General features: G+C 49.6%; 1 protein-coding gene across 1 annotated transcript; it reads right to left on the bottom strand.

Annotated features, from left to right (window-relative positions):
* Window positions 1–1,914: 1,914 nt before the first annotated feature.
* On the bottom strand, window positions 1,915–18,385 carry URM1 (ubiquitin related modifier 1). The gene is made up of 5 exons (XM_061352893.1): window positions 18,271–18,385; window positions 15,651–15,721; window positions 3,888–3,969; window positions 2,879–2,927; window positions 1,915–2,166 (listed from the first exon to the last, which is right to left on the bottom strand). The coding sequence occupies exons 1-5, from the start codon at window positions 18,303–18,305 to the stop codon at window positions 2,098–2,100; spliced, it is 306 nt and encodes a 101-aa protein (XP_061208877.1). The 5' UTR covers window positions 18,306–18,385; the 3' UTR covers window positions 1,915–2,097.
* Between the last annotated feature and the right edge of the window lie 2,459 nt (window positions 18,386–20,844).

The following is a 20,844-nucleotide window of genomic DNA, read 5'->3' as shown; positions in this document are numbered from 1 at the left end:
AAGATCCGAGCGAAATTTCACCAAGAGCCTATCTAGGACAAAGCTGGAGGCAGAGAATGGCTTGAAAAGGCTTTGATTTATTTTATTTCAGAAACTTTTTGGGGTTTGTGTTCCAGGGTTTTGCTGTGCCCCTCTCCCCCCCTCCCCGGCATCCCTCATCTTCCCATTTCTAGCTATTTTTTTATAGCAGTGATTGGCAGCTTTTACTACAGCAGGAGCTAAGCCATCTGGGTCTACCTGCACCGGCAAGAGGAATAACACCCCCCAAGGATGGAACTGATCCTGTCGTGAGCAAACAGCTGGGGGGGACAAGGATGGAGCAGCTCAGCCTAAGGCAAAACGCGGTGTAGAGCCAGGGCCGGCTGCAGCGCTGGAGACGAACCTGCCTTTCCCCGCTTGGGTTTCAGTCCTTTGAAGCCGTGCTCCACGCAGGTTCGTTGTTTTTCAGCCAGCTCCTTCCATCACTTGGAGTCTCCCCTGTGCTGCCCCAGCCCAGCAAAGCTGAGGGCTGAGAACTCAGGACAGAGAAGAGCCTTTGGCCTGTGCGTGGCATTTACAAGCGGCACAAGCTGGACTCGAGTCGCTGCGGCTGGATTTGGAAAAGGCTGACTCTCGGTTTGTCACCAGCAGCGGGTTTGAAGTTAGGGCTCCTCAGATGCAGCAGCATCCTGGGTGCTGTCTGTGGGTTATGGAGGGGTAAACGTGAGAGAGGAGTCACCGGAGGAGTCAGACAGGGATTCACTCTATGGCATCCCCTCGGCAGAGTAATTCCTGTGTGAGGCAGGGTGGGAAGGGCTCCTTGCACGGAGCACTCGGGGTCTCAGGCCAGGCTGCCCAAGCACTGCACTGCTCGCTGCCACCCTCCTCCTCCTCAGCAGCTCCTGGGGATGGAGGCCGGGGTGAGCAGCGCGTGGTACCCATCAGCTCCAGGATGCGCTGGCTGAGCTTATGGCAGCTCCAGGATTGCCGCTGCTGGGACCATCACGAGGCTGGTGAGCAGGGCAGGGGCAGCGCAGGAAGGATAAAACCCTGCCTGGACACAAATAGAAGCTCACACAGCACAGACCTATTGGTGCCCCTTCCCTCTGCTCTCACCGTGGCCTCCCGGCTGTGCAAGGAAACTTCTGGAAGCCAACAGCATCTGTGGCCAGGCAGAGCCATGCACACCCGCTCACAGGACTTCCTCGGGGCATGCAGTGAGAAGCCTTCCCCTCCACTAATGGAAAGGGTTAAAAGCCACTGACTTTCTTCCAGGGTCTGGCCTCCGAGTCCTTCCCCAGGCAGGCTGCAGCAGCCTGCCCAGAACACAGCACAGGCTGATCAATTCTGTCCATCACGGTGACAGAAAGATAATTTGCTGCCCTTATCACTCTGTGCTGTCTCAGGCCGGGGACGGGTTTGTTTCCCCTCTAACCAAATGGTTACAGATTGATATTGTTCCTGGGTTAGCACTTTACTCTGCCTCAGCTCAGGTATGAAAGAGGTTTAAGGCATTAGAAAAACACCCTAAAAAAAAGCCTGTTTTCCTCCTGTTTCCCCTAAATAAATACTACAAGTGGAAAGTCACTGCAGAGGGCTCTGGAGCTGTAATGTCTGCTGCCTCACAGAGAAACTAGTAACCTTTTGTCACCTTGTATTTCACATCTCACCCTTCCCGTGGCTGATGCACAGACTGTGCCAACACCTAGTATTGTGTTAAAAGAACCCCAGTTCCCAGCACCAAGGCAGAGTAGGCACAATCCCCTAGCACACCTCGCTGCCTGCAAAGACACGTTATCCTACTCGAGGTGCAGCACCCTTCTTCCTCCCACCATGGAAAACCAAAGTCCCACATGCTGCAGGCGCTCTCTGCTCTTTAGGGTACCTTGAAGTGCAGTCAGGAGAGGTGAAATGAGGACCAAAAGATGGATGCTGTTGTGATGGAGAGCAGGCCGCGTGCTGGCAGGGCTTTATTTGATGTCTAGTAATGAATGAAGGCAGTGGGAAGATGCAGAGATCAGGCACAAGCAGTTCAAGACACGTTTTGGGTTTAGGTTTTTGTCTGGGGTATTTTTTGCTCAGGGATTTGGATTTACATCCTCTTGTTCTTCCAGGAGTTCATCCGCCGTGCAGTGTCGAGATGAAAAGCACAGTATCCTGGTCCTGGAGTTTATAATCCAGCTCACCCTGCAGGCCAAGGGAAAAACAGGAGAAATGGTTGAAATGGCATTTCCAAATCCTGGCTGTAAAGAGAAAACAGCTTGTAAAGTGATGGTGAGCGTTAGGGAGAGCAGGAGGGGATATACACTGATGTTTCCCATCCTCAGGGAAGCGAAGGTGGGAGATCAGAGGAACTGATGTTCATTATCCCACACCGCTTCCTGGACCAGGGTTTTGACAGCACTGGTGGTTGCCTGAGGCAGGACAATGGCTGGTGGCTGTTTGCTGTCTGAGCACACCAGTGGGCTGAGGAGGGAAGATATTTCCCAGTTGCCTGCTTGAGCAGAGATCTCCCCAGGGCTTCACTGCACCTTGGCCTGGTGAAGGTGGTTTTGCTTGGGGCTGCGGAGCTGCCTGGTTCCCACTGTGCTGTTACGCCACGTGTGGGGGAGACCTGCCTGCAGCCAGAGGCCAGGGAAAACAGGGGTGGTGGTGGGGGAGATCTCTCTTCAGGAAACACTGCCTGGCTGATGAGCCTCAGCAGGTTAGAGAAAGGCTCCAGGCTTCTAAACAGCCCCAGCACAACACAGGGAGAGAGATCCCAGCCTGCCCCTTCCCCTTCAAATAGGAGATGCTTTGCTTGGGGCAAGAAATCAGAAAGAGCTTCTGTGAGAGCAACCAACAGAACAGATAAGAGTAACATTTTCGACAAAGAAAGTCAAAGTGAGGGGGTACAGACCATTAGTTCCCAGTCTGCGTCGTTGATGAGCACCAAAATTCCTGGCCTCCTGCAGAACAGAGGGAAATAATTAGGATACAGGGCTGCTAAAAAGCGACACAACTCGTTAAGAACAAGGGATGTTAGAGCACAGATCACAAGCTGACTGCCTGCAAAGCCAAAGAGAAAAAGGAACCCTAGCATGGAGGTGGAAACAGGTACAGTCTGTGCCCTTTCTAGATCAAATAAAGGGGAGGCAGGAGCAATCCCAAAGCTCATTTGAATCAAAATGCACCATTCCTGAGGATGCTCCGAGATGACTACATTGCCCTTCGATGTAGGAAAGCCAGGTAATTAAAACCCACGCACTCCAGTCGAGCGCAGAGAGCTTGATGTGAAGGTAGGGAAAGCCATCCCAGTGCCCCTACCGAAGGCACTGAATACCCAGGGATGCACTCCCAGCAAAGGGATTCCCCCCTCTTTGATCTTCAGTGTCCTGCAATTGTCTCTCCTGTTACCACACGCTCCAGCTCACAAAGATCCGTGACGAATGCTCAGCACCCCCAGCACCACAGCTCCCTCTGCTCCGTTTCTCTTGGCTGTTTACTCTTCCCCCCGCACCCGTCCATGAGGTCGGCCCCATTTTGACAATAAAAATACATTTCCCAGAAGGAATATTTGTTGGCATTTCTCCGAGTGACTGCTTCAGTGCCACTGATGTCAGCAGGGAACGGAGAGACCTGTTAGAACTCCTGCATTGAGGATACATGCGCTATGCTGCTCCAGGTGACAACAGAGAGGAAGTATATGTGGCTCTGCTTCACGTTTAGGGTTTGAAGAGCTGGGGTGAGGGCTGCAGAAGAGGGTCTCTATGGAACAGTGCAGTGTGGGACACCTCCCACCAGCACTTTAGCAGATCCCTTCTTTCCGTTGTCATTAACTTGCTGCTTCAAACCAACAGGGAAAACGCATCCCAAACAGTGGAGGCGAACAGAAAACCACAAGGAGGATTCAGAAGAGCTGTACTTACACAGATTCCCCTTGCATAAATAATTCTGGTCGCTCTTTCAGCAGATTCTCTTTGATCCACTGCAGCAGGTTTCTGATATCCCCTGAAAGGAGAAAGGACAGCAGTTTACAAACTGGCTGACAGCTCCGAGCTGATGCCAGAACAAAGTGCTTGTTTATCCACAAAAGAGGAGAGGAGGAACAGGCAGGATGGAAGGGGATAGCTGCAAACCCCCACTCAAAGAACCCACCCAACGGGACTGCCCCTTTAGCAGTACCTAACAGGCAGCTCTGCCTCGAAGGAGCTCAGGGCTCTGCCCCAAACTCCATGGTTTGGCAGCAGAAAATGCATCCCACAAAGAATGGATGCAGCAGCACGGATCCAGCAGCAGCCTGACGCATCCCATATCCTCCCTGTTGCATGATCACCTAACAAATTGATTGTTAAGTCTCTGTGTGTTTAAAGCCATACAAATGAGCCTAAGCACCTGAAAGGAGTAAAGGCAGACACTATGGGTACCAAAACCAGCACGAACCCTTGGCAATACGAGTTCTGGGGCACAGAATGTCCACAACCATGCATTAAACACACACACAAGCGCTTGCCACAGTAGTTGTATTCTGAACACTTGGAACATTCCTCAGCATCCCACCTGCTGCCGTGGTGCTCCCTCCCTCTATACTTTGCGCTTATAGGTTCTTTATTAAAGCTCAGCCTTTATCTTTCCATTTCAGTAGGTGACAGGAAGGATTTGTCTTCATGTAAAAGGAGGAGGAGACACTGCTGGCGGGTTTTTATAGTATCAATTTTACTTTGTGAGGCAAAAACAATTTCTTTAGTGATAGCATCAGTTAATTTCCTATTGGAGAGGTGAGGAGTGACAGAGTGGGGGGCTGGGGGGGGGAATAATCCGTTACAGGGTTGAGATGCTGACAAATTGCAATGTGGAGTTCTCCTGCATTTGCCTCTATATTTCACTGTTCCACAAACCACTTCATCATTCTGAATCCACAATCAGTTATTCTCCCGAGGCTCCTTTAAACAGCCCTTTGAAAGCCCCCAAAGAGTTTTGTTTGTTTTCCAGGCGTGAGGAAGCTTTCTGAAGGCACAAACCCACCAGTGAGGGCTGGAGCCCTGCTCACAGGAGGAGCAGGGATGTCTGGATGGGTTTCCAGGTCTGTCTCACGTGTCTCTTGATGTAGTCACAAGGAGCCTTTCCACACACGGCTCTCTAAGCTAAACTCAGGCTCTGTGTGCTATTCCTTATGTGCTTGCTTCATAACCAGCAAAATGAAATGTGTGTGTAGTGGCTTGACTCAGCTCATCCCTTATCCCAAGAGTCTATGGGATTGTGGATGCTACAGCGCAGAGCTGGGGTTCTTCTGGATAACGTTACCCCACCACTTCTGCTACACCAGGGATGAATCTGGCATAGGCAGGTGCACATCAACCAGGCAATGGGGATGTGTCCATCTGTGGCAGATGGGGTCTTCTTTTCCCAAGGAAAAGGGGAGGAGGATGCTGTGAGATTCCCTTTGCATCCCCTCCCTGTCTGCCAGAGCATGGGTGTCTCTGGATGGCAGCTTTCCACCACAGGGCCGCTGGGAGCACAACAGGTATTGCTGCCTCTGCGCACTGCATTGAGCACTCGACTGCTCTGATCAGGGCAAAAAGACCTGCTTTGTGCCTTAAAACCTCCCATCAAGCTGGATCACCTGCCTGGGGCCAACCCACAGCTCCCTTGTAATGAGTTAAGAGCACAAAACACACCATTTGCTGCTGCTTTCCTAGCAACGTGCACTGGGGAGGGATGGCGAGCGCTGCTCACAAGGTGTACGTACACCCCAGCAGCCACCAGAACAGGAGATCACCATATCCACCTCCCCTTGAAACCCGCTGCTGCAATGCAAAGCCCTCAGGATCTCACTCCCAAACGGCTCCTGCTCTCCATCACCAAGCAATGAAAGGCAGAGAGGAAGATGGGAGAGAAGCCTTCAGGAGAAGGAGAGGGGGGGGACACAAAGGGGACCCCAGCCCCAGCGCAGCAGCGCCCGCGAGCTGTTTCATATTTATGCATTGCAGCAGGGCACACAACAATGAGCTGTGCCAGATACCATTCTCCTCGCGTGGAATAAGCAGCCCTTTCCTCTGGGACCTTTCAGGAGAGATCATTTAAATAGAACCACGCTGCACCAGCTGGATAAAAGACAGCCACCTAGAAGCAGCCTGGATGGAGAGAGGACTGATTTATTCGAGGCTGAGCTGCAAGACTCACCCCTACTCCTTCCATAATAAATGCTCATTTCAGCTCCACCTGAGCCTACCGTCATTTATTCCTCCCTACACACACACTGAAGAACCCAGACCCGATACCCCTGTGCGTGCCTGCAGCTTCCCCACTCCAAACAGACACAAAAAATAAGACCCCCTTGTCCAAAGCCAACCTTTAGATATAATACTTTCATCAGCTGCTTTCTCAGCATTGAATTCCCCCCCCCTTCATGTCTCTATGTTCTATACACCAATCTAACTAGAACAAATCAATTATAAAGGATCAAAAATGACCAGAGCCACACCAAAATCATCTCCCACAAGGAAGATATTGAAAAGGAACAAGATTACTTCCATTGCAAGGGGTCTGGGGAGAAGCCATCTTGCAGCTCAGTGCCTCGAACAGCACTCCTGATCAACAGCTCAGGACTGTCTGCGATATCATGATGGAAATAATAAGAGGTAAATTATAGCACAACTGCTTATCTCTTGCAGTTGACATACATAGCGTTCCAAAGACATTTTCTTCCTGATACTACACTATGGGTCTAACAGGTTTCCAGCTCCCTGGGTTGAGGATTTGCTGTGCAAACCAGCAGGTCCTCCACAAACGACATATAAGGAAGGAATTAAATCTCAGCCTGCTCAGGCACCACATCCACTGACAGGTTAAACCATGGCAATTTCACACTCGTGTTGCTTAGAAGCTGGTCCCCATCACAAAACAGAGGCAGTAGCTGTTTGCAGGAGCACAGTTGTACTACACGTGCTGCCATTCGGCTGTGAAAGCAGCCAGCTCTTTGGGTCAGGAGTGAGGGTCAGGTGTGCTCTGAGACAGCAGAGCATTTTACTCTCCCACCTCCAGCTCCAGTGCAGCAAATCCCAGCAACGCCACATTTTTATCACTGCAGCATGGTCTCAGGGAAATCCTTTTGGTAGCCTGCTCCGTCTCATCCACAGCAAACAAACATCCACTCCAAAACCCCACTCTATCATTAACCATTGGCAGCATCAGCAGCAAGGCAAGAACCAGCCAAGGAAGCTGAAATAGTCTCAAGCTGCAAAGGAGGGAGTGAAGCACATGGTAGGAAATCCTTGTGTTACTTGTATTCAGAAACAGCTTCTGCTGCCTGTGCTCAGAGCACCTCAAACCTCTGCAGGTTCACAGGAAAAATAACCTCAAGTTCATTAGGAAACCAAAATAAAGAAGCCCAGCAAATGTTGGAGAAAACTGCTTTAGTTTTAGATGGGAGCTCGAATCCACGATGAACACATAGAGCAAAGCAGGCAGCGAAACACAGCGCTCAGGAAAACCAAGTGTGTGCTTGCTGTGCCACAGAGTCATTGGCTTGTCAGGCAAGCAGGCAGGATGCAGGATCTGCAGCGAGCGTGCATACAAAACCCAACAGCCTCGGCTCATTTGCAGCCCAGCTGCATCCCAACCACTCCTGGCTGTGGCAGACAGCACGGTGCAGCCTGCTCCGTCCTCTTGCCTATCCTCCAAGGCCTGATCTTCTGCATTACCCCAACTGCTCCTCGATGAAGAATCTGCTGAGCTTCCTCTGCAAGAGAAACACAGCTACGACTCCATTTTAGCACTGCCTGCAATAAGAGCCTGGGTTCATCTGCACCCTCAAACCCAGGGCTGGAATCCATAGATCTTCCCTAGCTCAATAAAACCTCCTGGGCCTGACAGATTCATCAGCAAAAAGGACAGAGGGAAAGCGGGTGCCTTGAATGAGAAACACACCAAGCTGGGTGCTGCACCAGAAGGATCTCGCACTGAACTGATAAATGTGCAGAAACACAGGAGGATTTTGTGCAACCATTACCCCAGTTGACAAGGACGGGCTCCGAGCTCCCAGGGAGCTGCACGGGTCACTGACAGACTCACACACACATGCAGTGACCAGACACCTCCGTGTCCCCTGTCTTGAAATGCATATATAAACCTGCACAAAGCACACAGTGCCTCGAAGAGCACCCAGAGGGTGTAATTCCACCCATCTTCTTGCCTCGGCTGCAGAAGTGTGAAATAGGGGAGCCCTATAAAGGCTGAACCATGGAAAATTCCCTTCTGGTCCGTAATAAACAAGATATATGCAGCGCTGGTCACTAAGGGGTCAGTGCTGCAAGAGCACAGCGCTTTCCCTTGCGGATAGCTCCCTGTGGGGTACCATTTCTTTGACCCAGAATAAGATCATTTATCATACTGACCATGGCTGAGCTCCAATTTGCTGAGGTCACTAACTCTGGACGAGCGCCGCTCCACCCACATTCTCAGCCACCGGCCTGTAACCATGACAAAGCCCCTTCCCTGCAGCTCCTCTGCCATTATTCCCCCTGCCTGCATGGAAATGTATGGAAAGACAATTTGTATGCCCCTTTTCCTGGCCTGAAGCAGCTTGGTTTTAAAAGAGATGAACCAGCTCCCGATACCTGCTGCCCCTCTAGGTGCGCGTCTCCTCTCTGCTATTGAATCCTCCAGGAACCTGCTCTCTAAAAGAGCTTGTTACAAAACCCGACCTAAGGGATCCTTCAGGCTCCTCCAGCCTCCCATCTGATATGCAAATCATTCGCTGAAGCAGACGATGGTGTGCCATAAACTGCAGAAGAAGACCTGGAATAGCTGATATAAATGGAGTCACAGGCAAATGGGTTCGCTACTACACGGAGCGAGCAGCGAGGCAAGATTCTGCAGCAAGTGCAACATCCATTTTCCCTGACAAGTGCACAAACCAACCCTGCCATGCACTGGAGTGGGCAGTGATTTAAGTGCTAGGGAAAAAATTAGGGGATAACTACAGCCAGACGTAAGAGAATCCCAATCATTGCTCTTATCTGTTCTTGTCTGCTCCAAACGAACACCAAGGTCTTGGCTTCTCTAATTTTTAACTGTGCTGTGACATCTTCCTCTCACTTCTCAGCTATCAGAGCAACGCTGCTCTTCGTTTTCTTGCGCCCACAAAAGGGGAAGGGATCTCAGATGTCTTTCACAGCCCTCTCCTGTTAGCAGTGAAGACTCAGATCCCAGCCCTGAGGTTTTAATCGCAACGCTCACGAACTAGAGAGGAGCTACTTGGGATCCTCCACTCCCCACAGGTTGCTGGTAGGAGAACACAAGTTCAAGGGATCTCCAATCCCACTCGGCAGCCAGCAGCAAGCCTCCAGATCCATGAGCTCCTGTGACAGAAAAAGCAGCTCTGAGCTGATTCTCAGGGTAAACCTAATCCCTACTCATTTCCAAAGTCAGAACATCTAATCCCGTAACACCCAACGCTATTGTCACTTCAGGCTCCCAAATAAATGCCACTGCACCAAACTGTCTCTTTCCATTAGGATCACAGATCCCTGCTGCTGGCCCAGGGTCTTGCCTCTCGTTCCAAACTGTCAAAGGAAGGATTCCAGATTGGGAATTGCAGACACTACAACCCCACTAACAGGTCCCGTGATTTTCTCCCTCTGTCACTGCAGGATGATTCCCAACAAAAGACCATCCCAAGCCTTTCCCACCCTGATTTTGAAGATGTTTGAGCAATGTAGACCTGCTACCAAACCCCAAGGAGACTGTGCCACGGTCAAATAGTTTTTGCAGTCAGAAATCTTCTGCTAATGCACCAAACTCCCATTTCTTCATTCCTCCCTATCAATCTCTGCTAGATGATATTGCGTCACCCTGGCTATAATCTGTCCTTCCCAATGATAAAGGAGATAGCCCACCTCATCACTTTTCCATCCATTTATCCTGTTTAACCTTGAATAGTGCTGGTTAATTTTTTCTGAGCTGCTCAGGAAGACAATTCAGACACTGCATTACTAACCATGGGCACAGAGCTTTGCCAAAACACATCAGGACTTACATTTCCCTTCTCTCCTACTTCCCCAGCTCCCGGGTTTTGTGCTGGTGGACAAGGAAAACCTTCTCCCTGTTACAACAGAGCTGAAGCGAGACCCCAGAGGAAGGTGGCTGCTGCTGCCAGCGTGCAGAGGGATTCCCTGGCAGCCTGGCACTGCCCCACACGCAGCCTGGCCGAGGGAATCCCTTGGGCTGGGCTCTCCCTGGCACTGCCAGCTGGATCAGAAAGCGCCTTCAAGTCAATCCTTTGCCCCCCTCGCAGCCTGGCTGGTGGCTGCTGTCCCCTCTGGCTGCAGGATGAGTCAATGTCTCGGCTCACGAACTGCTGGGATTTTATTGCTCTACATCCAGAAATCGTGCGGCATCCAGCCCTCACCTCGCACTTCCAGGCTCAGCTCTGCTTTGCTATTATTAGACGTTCATATAGGGCAAGCACCATTAAACCGATTCCTGTCCACCCAACCCAGCCACCCCCACAGATACTCCAAGCCCCCTCAGTCTTACTTGAAAGGGGAAAAGAAAGGGCCAGTGAGATGATCAGGGTGGAGGAGAAGGGGGGTAAGATTTACAAGTGAATGGAGGTAAGAATGGAGCAGTTTGTGGGATAAAGGGGCTGCAGAGGGAGCTTTACAGATGTGCAGAGGGACGGCGGCTCATTGTTTAATTAAGCAGAAAGTGGCTCTTTTGAAAAGCAATTTTGCACAGGAGCTCTGAGCTCAGCAAACAACTCCTGCGAGTGAGGGCAGGAGGAGAAAGGAACAGCTGGCCCGGAGCCGTGTGAACCGCATGCTAAGCGGTTTAAAGGGCCCGGATCCTCCTCCCCAGCCCTGTTCCGCTGCCACCCTCTGAACAGTGCTGTCAGCACAGCAAATCCCACAGAGAGAAAAGGCAGAGCAGGGCAGGGGGGGAGTGTGCCGGCATTGAAAGGTTATCCTGCTAGGTGTCCGCACTGCAATACAGCGGCTGGGAAGGAGGGTGGAACAGCCAGGCTTTGTTATCCCAGGGATTTGGTCACACGCAAGAGCTGGGGTTTGGATGCCTGGGAAGCTCTTTCCACAAGGAGTTGGGATGAGCCAAGCTGGTAACGTGGCTCCATGGCTTCCTGGGTGAGGGCTGGCACTGCTCTGGTGAGGGCACACGGTTGCTTCTCTGCTCTCTCTGAAGGACTCATTCCTCGTGCAGAAGCTGGGACAGTGACCCCAGTGCCACCGAGTCCCACACCATGACTGCAAGCACAGCAGGGACCACTTGATCACAGTGGTGATGGCAGCCCAGCAGCATCCCAGCGGGCTCTTGGTGGTGCAAATGTGGCTGCTCACACTGACCACTGGAAAGAGCAGCCAGGATCCAGAGCTGAGCTTGTCCAGCCTCAGGTCCCACCCTGAGCATCCCACTGAGTCCCCTTTCCTTGCCAACAATATATACACCCTGCCTAAGAGAGGTGTACAAGTCAAGGAATAGCCCCAGACTCCTTTGAGACCTGTGAGCACCATGCACTGTGGTTAAAGATGTGACTGCATGAAGTTCCATAGAGCTATGGTTTTTTTGTTATCATTCTAATAAGCTGCATTACCAAATACGTTTTTAATCTCTCTTTGGAGCAAGTTCTAAAATGTTAGGAATAATAAACAGAGCAATAAAAGCATTCCAGAATATTAATAACTTAACTGCAGCATACTACCTACCAATAGCACTGGGCATTTACGTACAAGCGATGCCAACTACTGCTCTTGATTTTACACCTTGTTTTGGCACAGCACCCAGTCAACTCTGACCATAGGCCATGCTGTATTTTTTAAGCCACTCTGCCTGTAACACAGGTCTGATCTCCTGAGATCCCCAGGCTCTTCTCTGAGAAGATGAATGCTCCCAACTCCCTCCATGCTGTGCAGAACAAGGCCCCTGGAAAGCTAAGCTCTTGAGGAGCAGACCATGCTCTTCTCTACAGGGATTTAACATAAGCAGCACTTGGCAGATACTTTTTCCTCTTAAAAAAAAGGAAATAAATACTAGCAACAGGCTTTTTCCCTGCGGTTTTGGTAAAGGGAAACCACAAACAATTACCAAAAGACACTGATTGAAAATGTATCTTTCCAGGCTTGTAAATGCCAAAACACATAGTGAATTCTGGATTACCCCAGGTCCAAGTGATCGCTGCTGCAACTGGTCACTGCCACTCCAAAACACAAGTCCCACCACTGGAACCACAGGAGAAGTTGGAATTCAAAGGCCTGTGATCAGCAGCTGAGCAGCACAACTGCCAGAGACTCTGCAACCAGCCCCAACCTTTGGATGCAGCATCCAGCAGGCAGAGAGGTTTTTGTAAACCCTCTTCATCAGCACGACGCTGCTGAGCTAAACCTGAACTGGCTACAAGGGTTAAACAATGCCAGGGGCTTCCTACCCTTCCAACAGCATCCATGCAACTCACTTGGCCATAGACAAATCCACCACTGTGTGTCCCAGTGAGATGGAGGAAGGAGCTCCGGCATCGCTTGCAGAGCAGTCATACAATGACCTATTTGATTACTGGAGCACTTGCTTAAATTACTGTGGCTTATTTCAGGATGAGGCTGCCAAATACATTTTCAGTTTTTAATTTAGGGTTTCTCTCTTTTATGCTCCATTGTCTCTAATAGCTTCTTAGATGCTTGCAAATAAAGTTGATTTCCCTGCCAATTTAATCCTCTCTCCATGTGACAAATATCACTATTCCGTCAGCTTTCTCCCACACACACAGTCTTTATGCAGAATAAACCAACAGGGCATAATGCCTTTAGATCCTCTAACAAATTTATCAATGAGATCATCAAAATAGCCAGCAATTTGGGACAAGATTCTTGTTTAACTTGAGGTCTTCTTTCTGCAACTGCTCTAAAAGATGACACCATCCAGCACAAAAAGTGTGGCTCATGTAAATCTGTCTCCCTGTGCCGTGGACCACGCTTCTGTCAGTTCCTACTTCAAAACTTCACCATGTAGGGCTAAGACAGCTCTGCTTTGGAAATAAAGAACTGCTCTCTTACTAGTGTTAGGATACAAAAAGCCCCTTGGATAATAAAAATAGGTCCCACCACATGGCTGTACCCCTTGTGGTTTGCTCTTGTCCCATTTGCAGCTTCCTTCCTCCTGCCTTTCCGAATCCCTCCAGGAGCCCATCTCCAGGCCTCACAAAAGGACAGAGAATCAAATCTTCTTGTAAAAGTTACCTGGATCTGGAACCCATCTACTTTCCACTTAGTGCCTGTGACCAGGAAAAAGGAAACAACCACATAAGAATTTGTCCAACATTATTATCACTCAGAGAACGTTGCCCTTGTCAACTATGGAGCACAGCTTGGTTTATCCATGTCAATATCTCTTCATTTCCCACCTCCCCTCACCTCTGGGATAGATATAAAAATGCCTAAACAATTAAAATATAGCTGGGCCCAATGTCCCAGAGAGAAGTAGCTGCTCTGCAAAAAGGAGGACAAAGACAAAAATAACCTAGAAAGAGAAGAAGAGTAGGTAAGAGAGGCCAAAATGGCCCAAAATAAGCCTGATGGCTAATGAAATCAGTTAAAATGGGGTTAGAAGTACAGGTCTTCAAGTACTGCTCATACTACAGCTCTTTCCCCAGAGTATTAAGTGACGGGTGTAGGGGGTAAGGTAAGCAACAGGATGCACCGAGTATAACTGAGCTGGTTGTCACTCTGGCTGCATGAGGGCAGCAGGTAACATACTACCTATATCTTTACTTACCCAGAGAGAGGTGAATTAATGTTTCTTAGAGTGAATGAGGAAAATACATGGCATTAGGAACAATGTAAAATTGCAGGAATTTACCAAATTCCTTATTCACATGCTTCTGATGTGATTCTACTGACTGCTCACCACTACAACATAATTCCCATCTGGAAATACTTTGAGGAGTGTCTTCAGATATCAGACATCAACCCCAGCCTTGTGCTGGGTATAAACGTCACTATAGCAGAAACTTCACAACTCAACCCAAAAGATGAAACCCCCCTGTCACTCAATGCACATGAAAACAGGAGGCTGCCACTCCTGATACAGGCAGCCTGAAAAGCTGGGAGCAATAATGTGTTAGATGAACTGGGAATGAGCCACTGGAGATCATGGGTCTGAACCCTAAGACTGAGCCAGATCTTCAGGGAAAGATTTATCCTTTAGGATAAACCAAGCTCCTAGTGAAGTCTGTAGAAGTCTTCCAACTTCAAGTGGGAACGGATTAGGCCACATACAACTGCACTGCTGACAACCAACGGGCTGGAAGAATCGTGCTTTGATATTAATTCCCCTCTTCCCCAGGCAGAAATAAACATCTCACGTAATAACCCCATCTTTCTGAGGATCTGATTGTGCTCTGAACTCCACCAATGCCTTGATGCACATCAGTGGGTATTTTAAATTTACAGAGCACTGAAGAAAATGATGCTCTAGCCCTGAAGTTTATAAACCAACTAAATGAGTGTTTCGGCATTTCTTTACTACTTTCCATTCCAGGATCTCAAGTGCTTGAACAGTGCTGGAATTTGACACTGAACTCTCTTGTGATACATGAAAGCAGCACTACTACTTCACTAGCAACAGGGGAAAGTTAAGCAACACGACTAAACTCACAAAGCAAATCAGTATCAGGTCATGTTTCTGGATCCCTAGTCCCTGCCTTAACCACAAGATAACACACTAGTCCAGTGCTCCTATTACATCTGAATTACACATACTTATGTCCAAGCATCAAAAGCGCTTCTACCAATCTCTAATTACTTCCAGGCATGGCAAGAAGATTTCAAGCCTGAATGTTCACAGCACATTTATTACAGTATTAGCCATTCATGAGATATTAGTTGTTAACATTCCCCCATGCTTTGTATTATTTTGCTCCATAATCCCACTCTCAAATAGCACAAAGCATTGCCCTCTAGCTGGGAGAATTCAAAGCATACCTGAGGCAAAATCATGTTGCAAACTGAAGTATGTACACGCATCAGGAGAAACAAGAGAGTTAGTACAGCACTTCTCAGTACTGATACTCCAAATCACAAACCTGAAATGATGACTGTTTATCACTAGGACACTCAAGTCCTATTTTCTATCATAGGGAAGGCTATAGACAGGATGTTCAGCATCACATTCAACTGTTAGCTTTGCCATTTTCAACTGCATAGTTAATATAGAACAAGTACATATACTTGTAAGTTCAATTAGTAGATAAAATGCATTTATGTTACACTGCTATACACACCCCCACATACCTATTCACTACATATACACGCACACACACTTATATCTCTCTTGAAAACCTCAGGACAGGCAAGAAAAAAACAGAGAGAAGAGGTTACTGGTGCTTTCAAGCAAGACAAATGTAGACTTGATGGAAGCAATCAGAGGCTGTTGTCTACCCAGGAGGAAGGAGGGAGAAGTCTTAAGGCAAAACACAAGTGCTTAGAGAGGAAAGATGCTCTGACTATTTCTGCTTAGTATTTACTTTGAGGACTGTTTTCTGTCAAGCTATGTGATCCACAGCATGCCTGAAAGTGCTTTCAAAATACATCAGTTTTTTGTTGCCAACTCATGAAACTGCCTTACAAACCAGCTTTGTTTCATTTGTTGTCATTCTTTCAAGTTATCCAACAGGTTCTGATACTCACAAGGCTCTGGTTGACAGGGCAAAGTCACCTGATGCTTTTTGACACCATCGAACATGAATTCTGCACCACCTCTGAAATAAAAACAATGAACCACTGAGATTTTGCTTTATTGTCAAAAGGAAGACAGTACAAAAGAGGCGATTTACATAGATGCCAAAACGGAGAAAACAAATGACACAGCCTATATTTAGCACAGGATTCTCTTTGTCTTTTTCCTCCTCTTGCAAACCACACGTTCGTAGGGGAAGTTGCCATCTCCCATCGCCAGCTCCCACAGGAGGCTCCGTTGAGGGCCAGAACCCCACGGTGCCAGGCATCATCCCAGCAGAACAGGAAGATGGTTCCCAGTTCAATGTGCTAACAAACGGCCACGCAGCATCCAGCCTAACGCCTCCAGCTGTCGGCACTGCTGCAGCCCAAACAGCATTACAGCCACCACATGACATCCCACGTCTCTCGTCCCCAGCACCTTTTATAGTCACAAGCCTCGAGGCCTTTAACAGAACTGTAGCATCCTTCTAAATAATCCCCTATTTCCACTTGTGAACAGAGAGGAAATGACTCACAGGAGGTTACGCAGCAACCAGAGCCAGCATCCCTGAGCCCTGGCAACCTCTTCTTGATCTGCTTGCTACAGAACATTCCCTCTCGGGAGGGACTTGAGTGGGAGAAGCAAATGACAACGATGATAAGTGAAAATGAATAAACAAACACACAATCCTCCACTGAACAACCTGACAAACATCCCTCTTCTTATAGTCAGAATGTACTGAGGAATCAGCCTCAGATAACTCACTGATGGGCTCTGGTGTGAGCAAAACATGCAGAGGCTGCAAGTACAGGAGGCCCTCGAAAGAATGGGATTTAAATTGGGTCCAGGTACCTCATCTCCTTTAGGCTGCTCCAAAAAAATCCTTCATTGTTTGGAACTGCAACTCACAGGGCTCAGGAGCTCCTCAAAACATCCCTTTTCTGCCCAAAGGACAACTGTGGAAACTTGGAGATTTACAAACATCAATCAGTTTCCCTGATGTTGTGAGGCCACAGGTCAAACCCAGCCTTAGTTTGTGAAACTTTATCAGGTAAGGCCATAGATAACAAACATGAGTGCTACTTTTAAGATATGGGACATACAAGCAGATAGAACAAACTCTTCACTCTAGACTGAACAGGATGGCCAAAGCTTTAACAATTACAAAGCTCTCAAAAACCTCAACTCATCTGATACCCAACTGAGGTAGAAAAATGACCAAGCTGATTTCAAAGGGCCTATAATTGCGGCAAAACGTTCTTCCAACTTCAAGCACTGATTAATTTAGAAAGATAACCTTAGGAAGTTACTGCCTGGAAACTCATTGGTGCCTCACATCCCTTGGGAAGCAGCACAAGAGAGGTATCTAAACTAAATAATCCCCACCTAAACTATCAACAGAAGACACATCCAGACGTACCAAAGCTCCTTTAAATCCAATATCTCAAAATGCCCCACTAGGTTTCCTTGGCTCTGCAATGGAAGAGCACAACAGAAGCCTTGTTATGCCCTCGGCAGCATTACTTATATGCAGCGAGTCTCCTAAAGAGCACTCTGTTGGTGTCCTTCCCCCAGCTCACACAAAAAATAGCTATGTGGCAATTGAAGCGGCGATTATGAGCACGAGGGGGGATTCATGCGAGGGGACAAGCAACAAGGATTATATGAAAAACATTTTTTGATGTCACGAAAACAAGGTCACGCTTTGTTACAGCGGGAAATGTAGATTGCAAGATAAGGTCCTTCTGTAATGCGCGAGCCGTGGGGACCTCAGCTGCGATTCCTACATAGAGAGCTCATTTATGCATTTCCAAAGGGAGCAAAAATGCATCTCACTCTTCTGGGAAAAATTAGGAGAGTTCCTGCAGCTGGAAGTGGGAAAGACTGAGGAAAGGATTCTTCAGGAGAAGAGCATTTGAGGGGTTATGGCGTTTCTGTGTTGTGAAAGGGTGGGAAAAAGCGAATAAAGAGCAGCCTTTTAGCTGCTGTTAAAAGGAGGCTTTAACGAAAATAACACGAGTATTTCCACAAATATGCACTGGCTTCCACTGCAAACACTTGAACTTCCCAGCGCCAGCGCTGGGGAGCAACGCGGATCCTACGGCAGCCGAGACCTGAAACGCGAAACGCTACAAAGGCTGTTTTGCCCTGAAGTAACTGAGACACGAAGCGGGCACACACGTACACACACCTCCACACACAGAAACACAGAGGAAAAAAAGCCGAAAAACGAGTGGAAGGTTTTAATAAATCGTTTTAATCATTAAAGAAAGCAAAGGGAGGAAGGGGAGAAAGGAAAGCGCTGGTACAAGACGCTCACACAACCACAGGCGAGGCCGTGTCGCCGCCTCCCTTCAGAACAGGGCAGGGCCGCTCTACTGGGGCAGGGAAACCGCCCCGGCGCTGCCCCACCGCCACCCCGGGCCGCAGCCCCGGAGCCCCGCGGGCCCAGGCAGGCTGGTCGCGGCCGCACAGGCCGCACTCCACAGGCGCTCTGCCTCACCGAAGGGCCCCTTCCGGTTCCTCCCCCTTCCCTCCCGGTCCCCGGCCCCCGCTGCCTCCCCAGGCCCCGCCGCCGCCCGCGCTCACCCGAACTCCACCTGCAGCGACACGGGCGCCGCCATCTTGGCAGCGGCGGGGACGGCGCCGGAAGTACCGCGCCGGCTTCCGGGCCGCGCCGCGTTGCCTGGCAACGGCGGTTTAAGGCGGGGAGCGGCCCTGGGGCCTAATGGGTTCTACCGGGGAGCGGCGGTGGGGCCTGGCCTGAGGGGAGCCCTCAGCGGGGCTCAGGCCATGCTTAGGCTCCCCTTAGAGCTGCTGGAAGGGCGGCCTGTGCCTGCTGATGTGCACCCTCACGGTGGGCTCTTTGGGTTGAAGGGACCTTAAAACTCATCCAGCTCCAACCCCTTCCACGGGCAGGGCCACCTTCCACTGGAGCAGCTTGCGCCAAGCCCCTGTGTCCAACCTGGCCTTGAACACTGCCAGGGCTGGGGCAGAGCTGCACAAAGGCTGCACAAACCCAGCCTCATTTAAATGTGTGGTGTGGACGCGGCAACGGCCGCTCCTGTCACAGCCATGGAGATGCGCTGGAGGAGGCGGCGGGTCAGCAGCCCCGTCCCGCCCGGCTCACATCTGTTCCCTGTTTGCTTTCCCCTCCTGTCCCCAGAGGGGGAAGCGAGGAGCCGGGTGTGATGCAGCCATGGCGGTGACAGCTGGGGCTGCGATGGCGCAGGCCCCTGTTCCCCCTCAGCATGGAGCTGCGCTGAGCTGCACCCCTGAGCCCAGACACTTATATCTGCACACAGACACGTAGCAATGTAATCTATACAGCATACACCCCGTGTGTCATGTGTAAGGGGTGTAAATTTCTGCAGACAGATTGCTCTTGGTTTATGCTAACGGGGGTCAGAGTATGCCTAACCCCGAGAGCAGAAGGTGGTGGTGTTTGTAATGGCCTTTTGTTCTCAGAGGAGATCATTCTCCGGGCTGGGCCCCAGGAAAGGCCGGTCCCCAGCACACATGAATGCTGCCATCGCTGCCCGGGTGACGTGAAGCTGTTGACCATGGTCTTCATCCGCAGAATTCCAGCTGGATTTGAAAGGTCTCTAAATCCCAAAGGGGGTTTTTGAGGATCTTGGAGGATATGGAACTGGTTGTGCTGGAAACTGGCTGGGGAAAGAAGCCTCAGACCAAAAGCTTGCTTCTATACACTTCAGAAATGACTGAAGGACTCTATACAGAGGACCTGGTAATCTGGACTCCAGATCAGTGTTTGCAGTTATGGTTTTATATGGGCTATTCTTCTTGCTTCCAGGAATCATTTAGGAGGCCAAATAATAGGAGACCTGGCTTATAAAAGGAATCTCGATTCCTGAGTTACAGAAATGCAACAAAATATTACAGATTTAGTGTTAATACTGAAACCCCCCCCCCCCAGAAAAAAAATAAATGAAAAAGGAAGAGAACAGTAATCATCAATACCAGTTTGGCTCATTCAAGCATTTAGAGCTGGTTATTGTTAGTGATTGCCCTGGAAATACAGTCAACGAGCATGTGTGATACAGGGGACGTTCTTATGGACATCCTGTGTTTGGGAGAGGAGCGAGTCCCATCTCTGTGCTGTAAATCAGAGCATCCCAAATTCTCTGGCATATGCTTGGGGATGGGGAGAGCAAGCACGTAACCTCCTCGAGTAATGCTGCCCTTGTTTCTGAGTGCTGTCAACATCGATGGTGTTTGATAAGCAGGTACCTAAAGCAAATGGAGGTGAAGATGAAGATCCTGCTGTGCATGCGTGCTCCGGGTACCGTTTGCTGTGATGTGCCATCTTCTCATTCAAACCCAAGGATGTGCCACTGTGCTTTACTTAAGCTAAACTCCTCTTTTTATACCCAATTATCCATGGAGGATCCCTCGCTCAGTCCCAAGCATGGAATGGCACTGGGCAGGACCGGCCATCCCCAGCGCACTGTGGTGTTCACCCTGGTTATAGAGCAACCGAGCAGGATGCTCCGGCAAAGCCAACTGTGCTCAAACAAAGGAACAGGTTGGAAACTGAGCCTGGCAATAAAGGGGGTTAATTCCTTTTGTCTCAGCCCTGGCTTTGGTTTTAACCCTGCTGTTTGCACACTTTTCCTCTCCCTTTGAGTGCAGAAGGCCCTGCCTCCATCTCCCCTCTGAGGGTTTGTTCTGGAGGAGACTCTTGGGGTCTCCATCGTGTTTTAGAGGATAACGCGGTTTATGAACACAACAAGGCCCAGCGCTACGAGGAAACGCTTTATCCCAGAGCACCACACTGACGATCCCATTATTTCTCCATAAAACATCAGGGGAACGCACCCAACAGCTGCTCGCATCCTTCCACACAGCAAGGCAAACTGCCCGGCGAACAATGGCTGGCGAAAGGGGAGCCATGGCGGAGGCGGTGACAATGGGTTTCCTCGCTCGGGGCTTTGTTTGATTTCCCCCGTCTCAGTTTTGAACTCCCTCCACCGAGGGGGTAGGATGGGGAGAAGGAAAAGGGGGGGGAAGCAGGCAGAGGGGAAGGAGGGTCAGTGGGAGTTAAAGCCTTTTGCAGCCTTTCTCTCCCATTCATGTGGTAATTGGGTGTCAAGCAGAGATCAGTAAGATGGAGCCCGGCCTCTGTGCCCGGGTTAAACTGCA

This window comes from Neopsephotus bourkii, unplaced genomic scaffold (genome assembly GCF_033783945.1).
Source record: "Neopsephotus bourkii isolate Nb327-2 ecotype Australia unplaced genomic scaffold, CSIRO-AGI_Nbou_v1 NB_659, whole genome shotgun sequence".
NCBI classification, from domain to species: domain Eukaryota; kingdom Metazoa; phylum Chordata; class Aves; order Psittaciformes; family Psittacidae; genus Neopsephotus; species Neopsephotus bourkii.
This window is presented reverse-complemented; position numbering and strand designations above follow the sequence as displayed.